Source organism: Alosa sapidissima, chromosome 2, assembly GCF_018492685.1.
Source record: "Alosa sapidissima isolate fAloSap1 chromosome 2, fAloSap1.pri, whole genome shotgun sequence".
Classification (NCBI taxonomy): domain Eukaryota; kingdom Metazoa; phylum Chordata; class Actinopteri; order Clupeiformes; family Clupeidae; genus Alosa; species Alosa sapidissima.
The window spans coordinates 25054609-25074463 of NC_055958.1; the positions used below are offsets into that span (position 1 = coordinate 25054609).

The 19855-nt window shown below is 43.5% G+C and overlaps 2 protein-coding genes across 3 annotated transcripts in view; both read left to right on the top strand.

Moving 5' to 3' along the window:
- The window catches only part of galnt13 (UDP-N-acetyl-alpha-D-galactosamine:polypeptide N-acetylgalactosaminyltransferase 13), a 36860-nt gene extending 34313 nt beyond the window's left edge, over positions 1 to 2547 (top strand). Inside the window, exon 13 of one of the 2 annotated variants that reach the window (XM_042080733.1) lies at positions 2 to 119. Coding sequence is in view for 1 of the 2 variants with exons in the window: in XM_042080737.1 (XP_041936671.1) it covers positions 2 to 142 (141 nt within the window). In the remaining variant the exon portion in view is untranslated. Of the gene's footprint in view, position 1 lies in introns of both variants that reach the window. The other variant, XM_042080737.1, reaches the window with a different exon arrangement.
- The window catches only part of kcnj3a (potassium inwardly rectifying channel subfamily J member 3a), a 36190-nt gene that overhangs the window by 7282 nt on the left and 9053 nt on the right, over positions 1 to 19855 (top strand). The window contains exons 3-4 of the mRNA XM_042080750.1: positions 10328 to 11006; positions 11577 to 11793. Of these exons, the coding sequence (XP_041936684.1) occupies positions 10329 to 11006; positions 11577 to 11793 (895 nt within the window). The 5' untranslated portion in view covers position 10328. The remainder of the gene's footprint in view (positions 1 to 10327; positions 11007 to 11576; positions 11794 to 19855) is intronic.

Below are 19855 nucleotides of genomic sequence, written 5' to 3' on the forward strand. Positions count from 1 at the left end.
GAGGCTGACCCTCCTGCACGTGAACAGTAACCAGTGTCTGGACATGCCGTCTGACGAGGACAAGATGGTGCCCACCCTGAGGGACTGCAACGGCAGCCGCTCACAGCAGTGGATCCTGAGGAACATGACCCTCAGCGCGTGAGCTGCCTTCTCCCCACATGACCCCTCGACCCTTAACCTCTGACCTCCAGCCTGCCAGGCTGGCACCCCCCACCTGAGAGAGCCTGTTGGCCCTTGGCGTGCCCAAAAAGGGCACTTGACATCAACCACACACTCACTCACACACAGACACACACGATACCATTAGTGCTGCTACTGTTGCTGCTGGGACCTGTGACTGTGTAGGAACGGGCGAAAGCACCCTCTCCCCTCGGCCTCTACTGCATGGCTTAACCAGCCTATCTGTGTGATTGAGTGTATTTTTGTGTGGGAGAGTTTTTTGTTTTTGTGTGTGTGTGTGTGTGTGTGTGTGTCTGAGATTAAGAGAGAGGTTGTCATGAGGACTTCATCCCGCCCTACCTGCTCAGAGACTGTTAGTCGAGCTCTTTGTGCTTCAGTCACCAGGAGCTGACCACCCAAGCGTCTGTGGACACTCACAAGACTGTTGCTCCACTCCAGACAAAACCCAAAGCAAGACTGCATTACCCAGAGTGCTCAGCAAATCTAGCTGTGGGACCTTTTCCATATCTAGAGATCATACAATCACCTTGCATTCTGCACAGTACTGCACATACTTTCCGATGCAAGTACAACAACACGCAAGGGGCCTGTCAATTAATATCACATCTGACTTCCCTCGTCCATATCTCTACTTATCAGACCTGTATTGGAAATCTTACTATTTCTATTAAATACATAATTTTAAGGAGAGGACTACTGTTTGGGGAAACCAGTTGTCAGACTTAGACCTGTAAGTAGATATTATTTTTTGCAGAATCAGATGAAGAACTGCCATCTTGTCTGCATGTCTCTTTGCAAGAAAAAACTAGTGCACCAGTGACACTGTTTAAGACGGCAGTTATGGTGTGGGAAGCTTTTCAATTACTGCAGAGATATTGACTTGTGGTGTATTGATTTTGCCTTAAGGAAAGTTTGAGTTATCGTATCATTAATAGGAACTCATTGTGTGGAGCACTGAGAAAAGGTGGATGGAGCCACCGTTGCTATGGAGAGGTACTTGACACATTTCTATCCATTGTTGTTTAAGTAACTACATTCTACCTGGAAGCAAATCCTTTTTTCAACTTAACACAGGGACGTGTGTTGAATCTCTCTGTTTTTTTATTATCATTTCAATAATATGTTGCTTAACTGATATTAATTCAATTTTAGTTGTTTTTTTGTTATTAATGGGGCATCCCAATGTGTTGTCTGTTTTTTTTTTTTTTTTAGTTTGCAGATTTGATATTAATCCTGTTTTATTTGGGTCGTTGCTGTTGTTTGTTTTCAGAAAACACTTATTTCCCTAAATAGTCAAGTGTCCTATTTATAATTAAAAAAACACTGATATTTCAGAAATGTAGAGATTAAGTGATTTGACAGATGTTGATTACCCGGTGGGCTAAAGTGAAGGGTCCATGTAACAATGTAGAAAGCCTCACCAAAATATCAATGCTACTGTATCTATAGGCAACACATCATGATATCCCTCAAGCAGATATATGGCAAGACAGTATAAATACCTGTACAGACAAATCATTGTCATTCAACCCTTGACATACAAGCCTTGACTACAACACAAACTACTGTACTTTTAAGTTATTATTTTTGTCATTAACAACCATACAATGCAGTTGGCATATTGTAAATAATATAACCAAAAGTTTTTGAGCACCACTGTACATACACAAAAAAAAGATTATTTTTTTAAGATGCAACTTGAAAGCCCTATGGAAATTTAGAGTGTAGACATTTACTATATTTAAGTGCACTAGAGTATTTTGTCATTATTAGCAGTTTGGTTGGATATACTTTATCACTGTAAGCTAAACTGACTTCAAAACCCCTTTACATATCATCAGACTACTTTCAAGATTTTACATTGCATAATGTTTTCATGCATCGGCACTTCTTGATAGCTTTATGTAGGAAGACCAGATTGATTTAAGCAAAGTTGTATTGTTTACATGTATTTAATTTGAACAGCTAATTTAGTCTGATTAAGTCCATTAAAATGGACTAAATTGAATAAACTAAAAGGGGTGTTGTTACTTAATGACAGAGGAAGGAACACACTCAATCAAAACTAAACTCTGACCCATGCTACGGAATGTGAATATTTATCGTCTATGAAACCGGTTGGTCACAGAGTGACTTTCATGGCATTTTTAAGTGCATGGTACAAAACATAGCAACATAGATTGCCTTTCAACTTTGAAATGTGTAACTTTGTATTAGTCTTGAAGTGATGTTAACCTGTTTGTACATTTTTTGTAAGGCAAAAAACATTGAACACAGGAATGGATTGAGTGTGTATTTATCATGCATACTCTAATGGATTCTACTAACAAACTGAACTGTGAGCTACAATAAATCACTGTTGATGAATGTAAGGACTCAGGCAACTCATTGAGGTCACTGGAGAGGGGGTGGTTGAGTATGCATTGCTGATGCTGATTAGCTCCAGGTCACACACACACCTCACTGCACCATTGCCGGGCATGACTCACGGCCGCAGGAGAAGAAGGGACCCCAGTATCAGCAAAGGGATCAGCTACTGAAGAGCGGATGCTTTCTAGTTCTGATTAAATGCCCCACAATCCACTCTGGCTAGTCAAAGAGTATATTGATCACAGCAGTCACAACACTGACCCCACAGGCCATCCTTGATCTACAAAAAAAGCCTTTTAATTCCATTGTTTGGTTCCTTATCGCTTTGTATTGCAACTTCAGGTAGAGATTTGATTGATTTTTTTTTTTACCGGGAATGTTTGCATTCATTATTGTATTTCTCAATGTCCCACTGAACTCAATTGTTATTGTTAATTCAGTAGCTGCCATTGGGTTTACATTTATATTAAACTCATGTCATACTGATAGAATTCAATCCTAAATATGGACTTTCCCCCTGAATGTATCCCTCTCTCAGTAGGTACCTCTCAGCATTGAATTAAAAGCAAAAATTGTGTGCATGTTCCGAGTCACAACACCCTACCTTGATTGCATTTCGCTCTTGGTGGTGTGAAAGTGTGTGCGCGCGTAGCAGGAGGCATTTTTTTTCCGTAACAAATATTTGTAAACCTCTCCAAGGCAACCACTCTAGTGTAATTAATGAGTCATGGCGGGGCGTGATCTCACTCGGCCTGTGCTGCTCTCCAGCACCTCTGCGCTGTAGGGACACAGCCGGCATCACACCTGAGGACACAGCGACGGTGGCACAGCCAACATACACACACACACACACACACACACACTCTGTCAGTCAATCTCTCTCTCTCTCTCATGCACACGTGCACTCTATCACTCATGCATGTACACACATACATATGGAAGCACAGAGGAAATTCACATACACACACACACACATAGGCACACACAAACACACACAAGCTCACAAAAAACACAACTGCAAGCAACATAAGCAAAATGTACAATCACACACAATCCGAAGACACATACACTTGAAACACAAGACTGTCAGCAAAAGAAAGTCACACAATCCCAAGGAATGTACACACAAACATACACACACACACACACACATTCACATTCACACAAATATACCTGACATGGCCACAGTGACAGCAGGGCTGGCAGCCCATTACGGGACAGGTGGTTTAAAATAACACCCTAATGGTGTCCTTATCTGATGCTGCTCGCTCCTGCGAGGCCGACCTCACTCTCCATGGAGACGGAAAGTTAACGCTTTGGAGTCCTTCCACGCCACACCAGGGCCTGGCCACTAATCTCTGTCGTCGGAAAAAAAAAGGAGAGGTGGACAGCGGGAGAGAAGGTGGCAAATCTGAAGGAGCCAAAATGGTGGCTGGGGCGAAATTGTTGGCACTGATTTACACGGTGCCCCCACGCAACACGTATGGGTTTCCCCTGCAAGTTTAATAAGACCCCTCACACACTGAGGTGATATTTCATCCTCTTTCACAGAACCTGTGTGCTCAGCTCCAGCCAATTTGGTGGTGATGGTGGAGGGGGTGGGGGTATCAGCATAGGCAATCTCTTCACTTTTGGGGACTCTGACTGGCTGGCTCTCGTGCAGCAAACTCTCTCTCTCTGCTCACAACATTATTAGAGAGAAAACTTCTCCCTCGCCTGGAGAAATTCGCCATGCTTAGAGCCTAATTCCAACAGAGCCAATTATAATTGAAGAGCTTCAGAGCCATGTAAACTCATATAGAGAAGCAATTTAAAACAGACACCCCCAGAGACAGTCTGTATGCTTAGAGACCTGTCCACACCTCACACTCTTGTGCTGTGTTGCTTTTCCGTTCTATACACATCAGTAGACAGCAAGAAGAGCATTTCTCCTGGTGGGCTGGGCAGGAGAAAGGAAAGAGAGAGAGAGAGAGAGAGAGAGTGAGAGAGTGAGAGAGTGAGTTCAGGACTCAGTGTACAACCTTGTTTCTCATCTCCCATGTGCTTGACTGTGAGTGGATTTGACCGTGTGCTCTCTGCATGTTCTGCTTTCTATTGTGTCCGCGCGAAGCCCTGTAATGGAGTCTAGGATAGTAATCAGCACCATGGATGGCCTTGTATTCTATCTCCATCTGCTGCTTGCACACATCCACAGGCGGAGTCCAAGCGTAATGGTTGAGAGGGCTTGTGCGGCTCAACAGACCGGGTGCTTCTCAGAGACTGGTGCCTCTTCGCAGGTTTCAAGCATGGCCGTTCAAGGTGAGGGATTGTGAGGGGCGAGGTCTACTGCTGCCTATGGTATTCGGTCAAATAAAGAGAGAGAGAGCGAAAGAAAGAGAGAGAGAACACAGACAGTTGCACAGAGCACAAACATAAGATACCTTTCTCCTCTGGTGAAAATGCAGTCACGCAACTGTAGGACTACATTATTGTGGCCTGTGTGTTTTTCAAGTGAAAAATAAGCATTATTCTGAAAGAGGGGATTATGTTGTAGATTGTACTGTGGCAGGTGTAGTTTTGATATAAAGCATTCAATACAAAATGGAGCATCCCTGAAAAACTATACAGCCCTGCGGTCACTCAGGGTCATGTCCACTACGTTCCTGAAAGCTGGAGAGAATCAACCCTCAGCAGAATGACACCGCAAGGCCAATAAAGTGGCAGAGATCTGTCCTTCCCTCGATGTTTGTATCCCTCTGAGCCTCAGTTAATTTCTGCTACAGCGCTGTAATGGCTTTGCAAAGCCAGCAGATGTAGCCAGTTTACTCTGCCTTCCCCCGCTGTCTCGGCTGTCCAGTTGGCCCTGTCAGAGAGCATGATGGATTCACTTGTCAACAGCTGCTCGTTATCTGCTGCTCACGCAGCGAGGCCGAATCACATTACAGATGGACCTTTGGGTGTCCTCTCGTGAGTTTTAGGACAGCTCGTCACTGGGTGGAAGAATGCTGTGTTGGACTTTGGGAGAAAGAAAACCAGGAGGCGAGCTATCGCTCTGTCACTCACAGAGAATCAGGTCCTGTCACCGCTCCATTCAAACAGAGATTGGAAATCAGTAGCTCTGCAAATAACATTACTGTATGGGGATTTATTTAAGGGTCTTTTTCCTGTTAAAAAATGTGATTTTTTTTCCGTCAGTAAGTGAGAGTAACGAGATCTTCAACAGTCTAAAGGCTGATATTAAATCAGGCTTCGTGCAGGGGCTCTGATGGCAGTGATTAGGGAATGAGATGGGAAATGAGCGGATGATCCTATGAAGTGATTGGCTGAGCGTCTTGGCGTCAAGTGCCATCGTCGTGTCAGAAATATAGTGCTCAATGATTGCATTTCCTCTGTCTCCTTCTGATTAGATTAATAAATCAATTCAAGTTTCTCCGTCCCTCTCACCCCCACCCCCGGCCCCTTACGCCTCCACACCAGGTCTTGTCCAGTCTATTTTTATGAAATGGGTTACACAAGAACATCAAAATCCCTTTCATCAGTGTCTGAGGAGGACCCATATAATGGCTGGTGCTGAGGCTGGGAAGGGAAGGGACTATGGCATCTGCTCTCTCTCTCTGGATTTGTCAGAGATAAGCGCAATTCCCCCCCCCCCAGAATGACAACGGCAATCTTTCAAAACAATGTGGATGTTATCATCATCGGATTTCGATCAAATTTGTGGGAGAAAATTGATAGTTGCTGTATTGCTGTTGTCCGGCCAAAATTGTAGACAGATAAATATTGCTCGGCTTTCCTGTCTGCCCTTTTCTCTGGCAGTATTAGCTCGTAATTGCAGTGCAACCAAGCTCATTTGGTCTGCTGTGTGAAAAAAAGGCAATGACTTAAATGTTTCTGCCACTAATTCTTATATTGGCAGGCAGAAAAGAGAGAAGTGAATATTCTCAAACCGCTGGTCTATGACTAAGAGGCCTCGCTCAATTAAAGCAATTGTTCCATCTGAGTTATGGAAGTGTCCCTCGTCACTGATCTCGCCGGGGGCTTGCCATAAATAGTGAGTTCCCTTGTACCATATGCCACTGCGTTCAGCACAACAGATCGCCTTTGATTCTGCCTCCATTTGATGCTAATGAGGGAAACAGGGGAAGAGGACACAACTCTGGTTCCTTTTCCTGATCTTAAAATGATGTGAAGTGAGAGAGCAGTGACCCTTATGAGCAAGCGCGAGGAAATGTGGCGAAGGAGAAAAACAGAGAGAAGACGTTCTGCGTTCTGCACTTTCTAACTATTCTGCTCTCCAGTCCGTGATGTTTTCAAGCTCACAGCGTTTAGACTGCCATAACCTGACGGCAATAAGTGTAATTTGGCTATTACATTGTATTGGTACAATTGACATTTGGGCACACAGGGAAAGAAGCGCCTGTCACTCTCCTCTGTGACTCATCTCTATCATATGCACAGACTGCTTGTCCAAAGACACGGTGTGAAGTCCATATTTCCCCCGACTGCGCCAAATATTTCAACATAAATACCCCTTGTACAACTTCTCACAGTGCTTTTGCAAAAGGCCATTAAGTTAGAGTTGGTGGAAAACATCTGAGCTGGCCACTTCTCATTAATGAGGGACAAGAACACTGGCTCCCTGACCCCCATCACCTCAGACTCATTATAAAAAACCCACTGACGGCAGCAATTGCCCTGCACTCAATTGTTCTTTTTTACCTGCTGTAATCAAGGCCTGGCAACTGACAGTTGGAGGTGCACCAAAAAAGAGAAAAGACTGAATGCGAGAGAGAGAGAAAGAGAGAGAGAGAGCTATCGTTATACCAATTATCTTATCCAGTTTCCATCCCTATACTCTCTAGCACACCTGGCAAAGAGTTTAGCCTGAGCGTATGTGTGTTTTTTTAGACTGCTGCGGACTGAATATGGTGTCAAAGGTGAAACGTCATTAAAATGACAGTCTGTAGTAGACGGTGGCAAGGCTTAGAGGGACTGTTGGAGAGTGAAAGCACTTTCGGCAGCTGGCCCCAACAATTATATTGATCTTTATAGACCCACTTAAAAAATCTAATTATTTGGGAGAAATGTCAGTGCCAGGTGAAATGTTGAGCAAAATCCATGAAGGTTTACAATGCCGCTGTTTAAATAGTACCCTACTCGTAAGAAAAGTGAAGTTTCAGTGCAGCCTGATCCTACAAAATCATACAGAAACATTTCCTTGGATCTGAAAATCCATCTGCTACCGGCTATTCAAATAACATGAAATGTTCAAAAGCATGAACTTCCTTGCTCCTAATGATAATATCCTGCTGCAAAGACACACAGTTTCCCATCACATTGCACACACAAAAAGGTAGGCTACAGTACATGTGTGAAGGAGATGTGAATGTGTGTAAAATGTGTGTGTGTGGCCACAGCAGATTCCCTTGGGCTGACAGACATTTTGCCAAGAGAGCCATGAAGAATAAGAGCCGCATGAACTAGCACAAAGCCAATCATTTGTATGCTGAGGGCCATATTTCATGCGGTATGGACAGGACCCATGTTCTACTCTGCTACATTCCCCTGGTGGGGGCTCTCGTGAGAAACACAGTTTGTAATAAGACTTGGATGGTGATTGGGGGGGGGGGGGGGGGGGGGGGTCCGGTATAACCGCTTACTCAGTTAAGACTATGAACATTACCACCCCATGGGACCAAGAGAAGTAATCTCCAGGTAAAAGTGGAGAGATCAGGGGCAGGAAGGTTGTTGTGAACTAGGGTAAAACCCGTTAGCGGATGAACTAGGGTGAAACCCGTTGGCGGATGTGACCGCAAGGGATACGAAAGTGTGGACATATCGATCACCTTCACCCAGGAATCGCTTGGCCCTCAGCACGTGTGACACCTCCATGGCTTTGTGGCATTTCTTAGCTTGGTTAACAGTTGGGTGTGTTGATGAATCATAGTGCTGAAGGAGAAAGCAGTGGCACACAAACAACGTGGCCAATGAGCAATTAGGAGTGTAAAAGAACTCAGACTGCGGGACCAATGTGTAATTTCACGTTGGAATCGGAGTGATTACGTTATTAAGAATCACTTTTTTCATTTGTTTTTCATTTGAAATTACTCAAATTCATTCCTCAGTCCTCTTGGGGGTGTGCCTATAAGTATAATTACATTTCCAACTGTTTTTATGATTAGAAGAACTGATTAAACTCAGGCTTTGAGTGGCATGATTTCCTACCATATCTGTAACTTTTCATAGGTACATCTGATAGTCTATGAGTTTTTACATAGGCCTACTGTTGGTTACAGATGAATGATCAAATTAAATGAAAAAACAGAGATGAGAGAAAAATCACTATGGCATGTATTATGCCAGGTTCACTTCACACATACCTTTCCAGAAGCTGTTGGGAGGGCCGGATAATTATTCAAAGTGAAAATTATTTTGCCCTTAAGGCATAGTCCTAGGAAATTCCTCATGTCAAAAAATACAATGTTGCCAGTTACTTAGTTTCAGAAGAGTGAAGATAGCCCCCACTGTTTACAGTCATTATCCCTCATTGAGAAGCATGAAATCCACCAGGTGAACAAACACAAAAGCATGTGGCAATTGCCCCTTTGATAGCAGAAATGTAATTTGGAATATCTGATAATACATTGTCTAAAATGTTAAAAAGAAAAAACACCTTAATAAAGGCTTTATCTTTTGCTGTTTAGTGGATTGATTTTAGCAATAGCTAAGCAACTGGGTAAACTAAAACTCTATTGAACTAAAACTGTATGCGTCATAAATGTCTAATTGCGCTGTGATTAACTCGTCAGATGGCAAAGAACAGCTAAAATAGCAAACATAATGTTGACTTCGCCCTCAACATCTCCAGCCTCAAACTGTATCCCACCCCCTCCCGGCAAATAGACTCAGTAGGTAGGCTACGACTGAAGCCACAGACAGTAGTGCATCTTTGTATGAAGCGCACATTGCGCAGAAGAGGAAACCTATGGGAAAACACAGCAGCCGTTTCTGATATCTGCCCTTTAGATATGACATATTTTCTAGAAGACTAACGCCTGGAAAAGGAAATCTTGAGCGAGTTGACGCAGACAGGAACTGTGGAATCAGTCGGACAGTAGGCTATAATTGAAAGTCTATTGCGTTCTTCACGGTGGTTTAACTGTATGCCGATTCTATGTGTTCGTACGGACAAGACAAAGCAGCAGGAGGAGGGTTGTAAACTGAGTCTTGTCCGATACCAACGGTTTCAATTTCACACATGTGCGGACCTTTAAAAACAACAACGTGTGTGCTCTTTCAACAAATCTCAGTAATTGTCCAACGCAGCAGCTACATTGGATTTATGGAGTGCTGACACATCTGCAACTTTCAACTCGAGGTCTGGACTTCTCAGTGAATATCTAATGCCTACCCGCTTCGTTCTGAGCTGGATGAAAAATGAGCATCGCACCAAAGAATATACAGTAGCCTACTGATCACAAACTAAAGCCTCCTAAATTGCGAATGGTTTTTCACTGACTTGTGCCTGTTTTCACTACCTTAAATCCACCTTTTTGTCAAAACATTGTTTTATGGTTTGTTCCGTGGTAATTTTCTGTCATGTATCGGTAAAGATATTTACTTGTGGCAATATATAGCTAGGGATAGGCTATAGCATTTTTCGGATCCTTTTGACTGAAAGAAATTGCGCATAACAGTGAAACAATTGCAGCAACCACAATTAACACTCTGTAGCCCTACTAAGTGGACTGCAGAAATTAATCTTCGAGATTATTCCTATCTTCCGTTGTCCTCATAGTATGTCTGCACTTCGAAAGAAATTTGGGGACGATTATCAGGTAGTGACCACCTCATCTAGCGGCTCTGGCTTTAACCAGCCAGCCCCAGAGAAGAAAAGGAAGAGGCAGCGCTTTGTGGACAAGAACGGGCGATGTAACGTCCAGCATGGAAACCTCGGTGGAGAGACCAGCAGATATTTGTCAGATCTCTTTACCACACTGGTAGATCTGAAATGGCGATATAATTTGTTCGTTTTTATCCTAACTTACACTGTGGCTTGGCTGTTCATGGCCTTTATGTGGTGGATTATTGCCTACATAAGGGGAGACCTCAACAGAACTCACGATGACAAATACACGCCATGTGTTGCCAATGTTTATAACTTTCCATCAGCTTTCCTTTTCTTCATTGAGACCGAGGCCACTATAGGCTATGGCTATAGATACATCACAGACAAATGTCCCGAGGGGATCATACTCTTTCTGTTTCAGTCAATTCTTGGATCAATAGTCGATGCATTTTTAATCGGCTGTATGTTCATTAAGATGTCTCAGCCCAAGAAAAGAGCTGAGACCTTAATGTTCAGTGAACACGCGGCCATTTCAATGAGGGATGGAAAACTCACTCTGATGTTCAGAGTCGGTAACCTGCGCAACAGCCACATGGTCTCAGCACAAATACGCTGCAAATTGCTCAAAGTAAGTTTAGTCCCTAATCTTGATTAACAAGTTAAGTATTTAAGTAAAGAAAGCACGCTGATTTTCATAAACTGTTCATGTAGCCTAAATGCAGAAATATGAGTTTTGAAATGGACAATCATTAGTCCAAATTGAATTAGTCTATAGGCTAACCCATTTTCAGTCTAATGATTTAAACATTAAATGGATCATTTGTGTACATACATAATGTAATGACGTAATCTAAATAAGGCCAGGCTACAGTTCTATGGTAGGCTAACTGTTAAAGTTTTGCAAAGCATTGTGGACAAATCTAGACTGAATTATAGTCATTGGAATAAACGCACTGACAGCATGCTCACGAGGACATCTTGTGATGTGTGCGTGCGAAATCTGCACACTTTTAAAAGAAACTTTGTTTCTTGGCAGTGTTTGATGCTAACCTTTAATGTAATTACCTTCCTCCATCTATTCATTGATGACTGATTGCTGTGATTGCCTTAAAATGCGTAGGCTAAAAGCTGTCACCACAGTTCACTGAGTTGTAGGTTTTCAACCGATATTCCATCCTCTCTCTGTACGCTTCCACAGTCTCGACAGACGCCCGAAGGCGAGTTTCTTCCGCTGGATCAGTTAGAGTTAGATGTGGGCTTCAGCACCGGGGCGGATCAGCTCTTTCTCGTGTCACCGCTCACCATCTGTCACGTGATCGACACCAAAAGTCCATTCTACGAACTCTCCCAGAGATCCATGCAAACGGAGCAGTTTGAAATTGTAGTGATCTTGGAAGGCATTGTGGAAACTACAGGTAAGTCCAGTCTTATCATTATAAAATGCCAAATGATGACTTGAAACTAGTAAAAGTTAAACTGGAGTGGCAGATTTAGTAAGAATTAGACTATAGATTGAAAAGTGGTATTTATAAGACTTGAAATGAAGAGCTGTTTGGGGACATGGTGGTTATTCTGCTGACTGATAGGATTATAACAGCCAGGGCACACCAGTGACCCTTAAATGCATTTCATTGATCTGATTTTATTGATCTATTGAGGACTGCATCATTCAGTAGCTGGTCATACACTAGACAGCAGCCTACCAACATTGTTTTGGCTTTGACAGTTTGTCTGCATCAAAAACTGATCTCTCAGATTGTACAGTATCCTTTATAAGAAGAACAGTCCTCTTTTTTGTGTCCAGTATTGATATTTTGCAGAAAGGATACGTGAAAAGGGTATTTTTGCCTTTATGAAACATAACATTAAGACCCTCAAAAGTTTGACTACTTCATTTGTCATTGCCAGTTCTGCTGTTAGAACAGTAGCTCAGGGTCTGAATATACAACACCAGACGTAATGGAACAGAGAATATGCTGACACAATGCAGCCTTGACAAGACTGAGATTATCATCATTGTCTTCAGAGAATGTCACCATAGGACACCATTGGAGAAATGATAAATAAGTTTACACCACTGACATGGCTAGATCTTATTTGCATGAATAGAGATTGGTGGCATTGCAGACATGGAAAATATTTTTGATGCCTTGCAAAGATAACCAATAGGGAGAGATGTAATGGTATAAGGTTTTCACAGGCCTCATAGCCTTCTTAATGAAATGTCATTACATAATTTGGGATGACTGGGCATAGTGTGATTAAGTAAAGCACTTCAGACTCCCTGAAGCCCTTTGGTTTCAATAAAAGAAAAAACATGTATGTACTTACACATAGAGTTCATAGAGTAGGCTATAGGAAATACCAAGATGCCAATAACAAGGACAATGTATGAGAGAAGCATACCATTTTTATCAAAAGAATACAAATGATCCTTCAAATAAAATACATGTGTGCGTGGTGGCATTCTTTATATTGACTTGTGAGTTGTGGAGTCAGTTGGAACATGTGAGTCTCATATTACCTCAATACCCTCTGTCAGTCGTAACTCACCAATCATGTGTGAATAAAGAATGGAGAGGCTGGTGGCACATGAACAGTATAATGTTCAAGTCTGGGTCCCAAGACTTCGTTTCTGGTCATTGTAACTCTGTTTCCATAGCAACCCCCCCCCCCTTTTTTTTTTCCTTGAGCATTCAAGATTTCAAGCTGAACAGCTAAACTTGGATTTATTTAGAAACCTAGAAAAAATCCTGGCAAGTCTTAGTTGTTGTGCCTATATGCAAGGCTGTATATTTAAGGCCTTTAAAAGACAGGCATGAAGCTGGCTTGATGTAATGTGACATTTTCCCTTTGATGGGGAGGAGGACAGCTTTAGGGACGGAGGGAGGTTGTGAAGCTCTGCAGTGCAGGGCTTCAGGCAGGCAGGCATGCACAGACGCAGAGAGGTTAAGACAGGATCCGATGCACTGAGGTTCTTAAAAGTGGCATGGCATTCACAGGTTCATGATATCTGAATTTGAGGGGCAGCTTGTGCTCAATCAGAGATCAAATACCATTTAAAGCAGGGTGTTATGTTATTAAGAAGTCTTTTGGGTGGCAAGAATGTATCATGTGGTATTGTTTTACTGTTTTGATGTTCTTGCGAAATGAACTTCTCATTACCTGCCATCCAGATATGATCGGTGTTCCATCCCAGGGAAATCTGAACAATGGACTATTTTCTCCTCTCACACAGCCCTGTAGCTCACAACTGGTGACCTGCCGAAACTAAGCAGGTGTCAGACTGGTCAGTGCCTGAATAGAAGACTAAGTATGGTTAAGCGTTGCTACTGAAGCTGAGGGTCAGTAAAGGTACTCAACCGTTGGCCTGTCTTGATGAGTGCAAAGATTGGGATGCTGCTTGGCAACCGGGTACTGGCACCCATGGGAGCTATTACACCGAGGCCCCAGCCCACTGCGGTTATAGAAGAACCCCAAGATGCATGTTGTAAAAGTGTATGGGTGGCATCCCCAGTGTTCTGGCAACACTTCACCCAATGGGCACTTTCACTACAAAAGTCTCCTGAATCATATCTAGTGCAGCCAGTTGGTAATCTGTCTGTCATCTGTCACCTTCGCGCAAGACAGCCAATGTGTGGTAAACATAGTGGCACACAGATGTGGCCGTGGTATCATCCAGGTGGGGGAGATTCCTACCTCATTATGCGGTTATACGGTTTTCCCCAATGATGTATCAGTTTGGGTATCAAGAACGCTGTGACTTACTGAAAGTGTAACCATAGAGGCTCTTAAATAGGGAAGGACTTGTCCAAACCCAAGTGCATAAAGGAAGCATGAGTAGGAGTGAGAGCCCAGATAAATTATTTTGCAGGTGATAAGACTCTGTCAACTGTGAAATGTAATGCAAAGCAACATTATTGAATCACTCAGGCGAGATTGCGATCATTTCTCATTTTCGGAAGTTAAATTACTTGCACTGCAATCGAGGTCCCCAGATTTTGAATGGCATGGCAATTATATGCATTTATCATGCAGTTTTGTGCTGTGGTCTCATCCCTGTTCCCAGCAGTGGGATCCACTTATCGCCTCTTTTCTCAGTTTTTTTTTTTTGTTGTTGGGTTTTTTTTGGCAAGTAAGCTGGGTGTGTGGATGTGACGGACATACTGAAAGGTTTGTCATTAGCAGGAACGATCCCTCCTCGTCAGCAGTCATCAGTGCTGCCTGTCACTCTGGGCCTCTTTTTATCAGAACAGCAAAAACTTGCAACACTTTTTACAAGTCGCGGGAATCTTTTTATATCTATGTGGGGCTGCTTTCAGCGGGCCGGGTGCATTGAAGGCGTCTTGCAGAAATCAGCAGTCCATCTGTGTGACCTCTCTCTCTCTCTCAGAATTTTGTAGTTCTGTGAATACAGTTGGTGTGCTGTGAATTTGATAATTTGCATAAGTCCGCATCGGCATTATTTTTTCTTCTTTCTCTCCCTCTCTCTCTCTCTCTCTCGCAATTATGCAGAACATAAATGTTTGATTCTAATAACTGCTCTGTAGCCATTCATACATTTGCCACAGAGTGTGTGTGTTCCAAAGTTGATTTTGTTCGACGAAGTGCTGACACGACAAACCCGTGAATAGTATAGCAGAGCTCCTCAAACCTTCTTTTCATTTGATTACATGTTTATAGAGGCGTGACCGAGAAAGGCTCCCAACCTATTTTCACATTTGCAAAAATCGTAGAGGGATACTCGGTTACTCTCTGGGGGTGATGTACCCTGGACTGCCACTCTTCACTATATCTGCTGAGCAAATCCATAAAGAATCAGAGAAGCTGAGGCAGGGGATAAAATTATAGCCTACTACAAAACAAAGACTCTGATGCCTGTCTGAGAAGGATTTGTAGAGCTAATGGAGTACTGACAGTGTACCTCCACCTCGCGTTTGTCTTGGGCTCAGTAGACATAATTTTCTTTCAAGTGTAGGGTTTCTTCACTTAGGTACAAGTGAATATGCTTTATCATCATTAGCATGTTTTGTAGCAGATTCATATTGTCTGAGTGTATTGTTTTGTTCTCGGTGTGTGTGTGTGTGTGTGTGTGTGTGTGTGTGTGTGTGTGTGTGTGTGTGTGTGTGTGTGTGTGTGCGCGTGTGCGCGCGCGCGTGTTTGTGTGTCTTATTTTCTGCCAGTATTTGTGTGGGTGGTAGGAGGCTATATACAGTACTCTGTGTTGGAATGAATTCAATGGATTTTTTTCTCTGTTAATGTGTCTGCATGTGTCTGCAAGCCTGTCTGGCGGAGCATGCATTCTGGACATACCCGTTTGCTTGCCTTAATTGGGACATTTCAAAGAAGGGGGAGTGAATCTTCATTTTAGATGCAATACATTTGCATCAGCCATTCCCATAAAAAATTATATTAATTACAGTTACTTCTCCTTTTGTTATGATGCAATGAAAACATTCCTGTTTCAGTTCCATTTGTCTGTTTAAAAAGCTTATGGCTCTCTCTCATTATGCTGTTTCCTTTTGCATTTGGTACCATTGTGGCAAACCTATGAAAAGCAAGTCTCTGCTGTTTGTCATCACACGTAATTAAACGGGAAACAGATGGGTCTGAATGCCCACCTGCACTTTGAGGATTTGTAAAGCAACATGAATCTCTTATTTGCCATGCGTAGCATGAGCTGCAACTTGAGTTCACATGAATGCCCAAAAGTACTCCCTCAAAATGAGAGACAAGAACGCAAACAAACAAATGACGCTCTGTTACATTCAAGAGGTTTATAAAGTCTACGTGAACGCCTTGTCTGGAATTGTGAAATATGTTTATTCTCGTTTCAGCTCAGACAGTGTGTCTATATTTAGCTCCATTGTGTTGTCTCTGGAGGTGGACTGCTGAAACATGATCAGGCCCTCTCCCGAGGGGTCGGAGGACCAACTCTTGCTCCCGTCTTTCCATCAGTGCCTGTCTGCTCTGACAGTGCAGTTCCCTGGATGATGTGTGAATAGCACTTTGATTTGCTTGATGAGACATGCCTCTCAAAGTGCGAACCAGACGAAATCGCCGGCTTATTTTAGGCAATTGCTTCTCCCCCCTGGATTGATGCAGGTCCTGCTCTTGATTTTTTGGGGGAAAAAACTGGCCCTCTCACAGCAAGCACATGCACACACACACACACACACACACACACACACACACACAAACAGATACAGAGTGAGAGAGAGAGAGAGAGAGAGAGTCCCATTTCTCACTCCCCTGTAACACTCACAATCATGTAGACCCTTATTTCACTCCTGTGATCCTGAGTCAGATGGTATTTCTTTCAGCAGATAAAGGCATTGGAACAATCCACAAGGCATGTCATGGCCGGGTCTCGATAAGTGCTCTGCCACAACCGTGTCCAAAACAACACGGCGTCGCCCGGGAGACATGGAGCTGGGTCTCACCCAGGAATCAGCAGCACACGCGCCTGGTGTCAGGCCAACAGACCCCGGGTAAATAGCTGTGCAGTTGAGCCCGCAAAGGCAGGAAGAATAGCCAGCCCGTAGAGAGAGGAAGAGAGAGAGAGAGAGAGCAGGAGAGAAGAAGATGGGGAGAGTGAGTGACTGTAATTCATTCTGAATGATTACACTCGGAGTGTGTCCTTCGTGCGGCCCTGCGGTTCAGGGGGGTTAATGTGAGTTCGCAGGGGGCGGTCAGGCTTCTGAGCAGGTGAGGACGGGAGACTCCAATTAAGTCTAATGTGCCACGGGTCAGAGCACGACAGAGCCGTGTTGGGCCCCTCCAAGGAGCTCGCTGGGCCACCGTCTTCACTGCCCTCCTGCTCCCCTAAGCGGTTTAAGGTTCACAGTAGCTGTCCATGTTCTCACTCATTCATTTATTATTAACTCACCTCTTGCGTTTCTGAACTGCCAATGGCAGAAAAATCTTTATAAAAATCAGCTCCAGCATTAAATATGATTAAAGCTGGTCCCTGTGATTGATTACGACGCAAGTAATATTGGACAGAAATGTCATTGCTTAATTAAACAATACACTGGCCAGAAATGAATATTATACGTGGGCACACCACATCATTAACATCATTAAGGCGTGTTCCTGATCCCTATGTGTAGTTTCTGGGATTGACAGCCATCCCTGGGCTATATTGGGAGACAAACTAGATGTGGTTCCCTGAGGAAACTAGGCGGTCAGCACCACAATGATCAAGCGACTGTGCTATGCTGTATATGGCGGATTTTTCGGGTGCATTTGGTAATGGTAGCCCAGGATAAAAGAATGCCCACAATTACTGTAAAAATAGAGCTGTTTGTGTTGGCACGCTTCTCACCAGCACTCTCCCCAGCAGGATACCCTCTCTCTGTCATCCCAGTGTTCCGTCGTGGACACACATGGACAGGAGTTGGTGGAGGGCTTCAGCATTTTATGGCCCCCATCTAGTAATTTGCGCTTGGGAGACGACTCCTCATAATTGACATAGCAATGAACTATCTCTGGCATCAGGGATTCATTGCACACTCTGGGTGAACCATGTGCTGTTCCCAAAGGGAAGGGGGAAGGTAATTGTCTCTTTAGGGATTTGTCATGATTCTGCTGAATAGCAATAAATCACTGGAGGTTGTGGAGTAGTCGTCACGCCACAGTGGACATTTGTTTATATATATATTTGTTGTACTGTAGTTATATATTTGTATAAATATTACCACAATATATGTGTGTATGTTCTTATATATTTATATCTTTGGGGTGGTATAGCAACTCAAAGGAAAGGGCCATGACACAGAATCAGTTGCTATGCTCGAGCACAATTCAGAGATAATTGGCCCCAGAGTGCACATGACGGTCAGAAAGGTAATGTCCCACAAACACAATGCTTGTTTGGACTATTCAGATGTGTTAGGGATCGAATGCCTCTTCAAGAGTGTTGGGGTCATGAAGGCCATATCCTGATTGCTTTGCCATGTCAGAAATACTGTCTTTCTGACTTATACATCACAATAATTGGAGTGTGGAAGAGTTTTTCAATGATGGAAAAGTATTTTGATCATCCAGATCATGAGAGGCACACTAAGAGAGAAAGTGACAGCATTATTTCTCTTTGTACTTGTTTTGTTTGATGAAGAATATAACTTTTTTTTTTACAGAAAACAAAGTAAATGATGAAGTTAATGAGACAAATAGAAGGGATTCAGGCAAAATAGTAATGGTACTTTAATTAACGGCAGGCAAAGATGGAGCATTCTCAGGATGACAGCGCTCTGACCTCGGGTGGATAAACCGTGGTCAAACAGAGAGGGGATGTCTGTTTTGGGGTGGTCTGTTATCATCAGTGATAAAGGTTGTGCTTAGCTTTTAGTGTTTGGGTTCCTGGCACTATTGATTGATCTTGTCTGAGTGTCCCTGAAGTCCACATTAATCGATTTGGGTCTAAACACACAAGCACATGAACGTGTTGTTCTCAGAAGAGCCCTCTCGTGAGATGATGCTCTAGAGGTGTGTGTGTGTGTGTGTGTTTGTGTTTGTTTCTATTTCAGTCTCTCCATGTGTTGCTTCAGTGACCATCAGTGAGACACACATCAGTCCGTACTTCCGGTACACTGATACCCGCTCTCACAAGCGGCATTCTGCCTTATGAGCAGCCGTGCGATATACACTGGGTTTCTCTCACATCCTCAGTCTCTCACTTTCGGCCTCGGGGGCCAATATTCGCAGAGACTTAAGGTAATCGCTGCCCCCCCCTTAATACTGGCCTTTCTTTCTCTCCATCCTCTTGTGTTAAATCACCTCTCGCTCCCTCATATTCCTTTCTTTCTTCAGCTGCAATCTTGGCTTGTCTGGACCCACATTGCTCACTTCTCGCAGACACTCCTCTCCACCAGCCCTTTCGCCTGGTCTGCCTCCTTGCTTGTGTTATTGCTGGAGCACTCAGCCCCTCAGAGCAACTCCCCATCCCCCCACGTTGGTGGTACATCGCCATTCTTGCGTGGCTCTTCTCAGGCAATGGATTTCCCTCAATGTGGACTGTGGAGCCAAGCCCCCCTCAGCCTCAGCACAGCAACAACCTGTATTTGTGGTTTTTACCCTTCGGAGGGCTACAGTCTCCAGTCGCCGTTTTGATTGAGGACTGCGCCGGCATCGAATGAAGGGGAGACCGGTATTGTAAGCAGACGATCTGAATCCTTCGCTGGGGGAAGGGATCCAGCCAAAGCAGGTTTTGGGGAGAGGAACTGGATTCCAACAGCTGATGGTGGTCACCATAGAAACAAATGATTGCTTTTGTAGATCTGAATTGTGGCTGTGGTGGTTGTATAGGTGTAGGGGGAATACACTTTCATGCACACAAGTGTCACAGAGTAGGCATACTCGAAATTCCGTCACAAAAAAAAAGAAGCCTATTTTTACTAACTCACTGTAAGCGTTTTTGCAATGTGGTGAATTGTACAGACTGATTTCCATTTAAAGACTTTAGGAGTCCTCCTC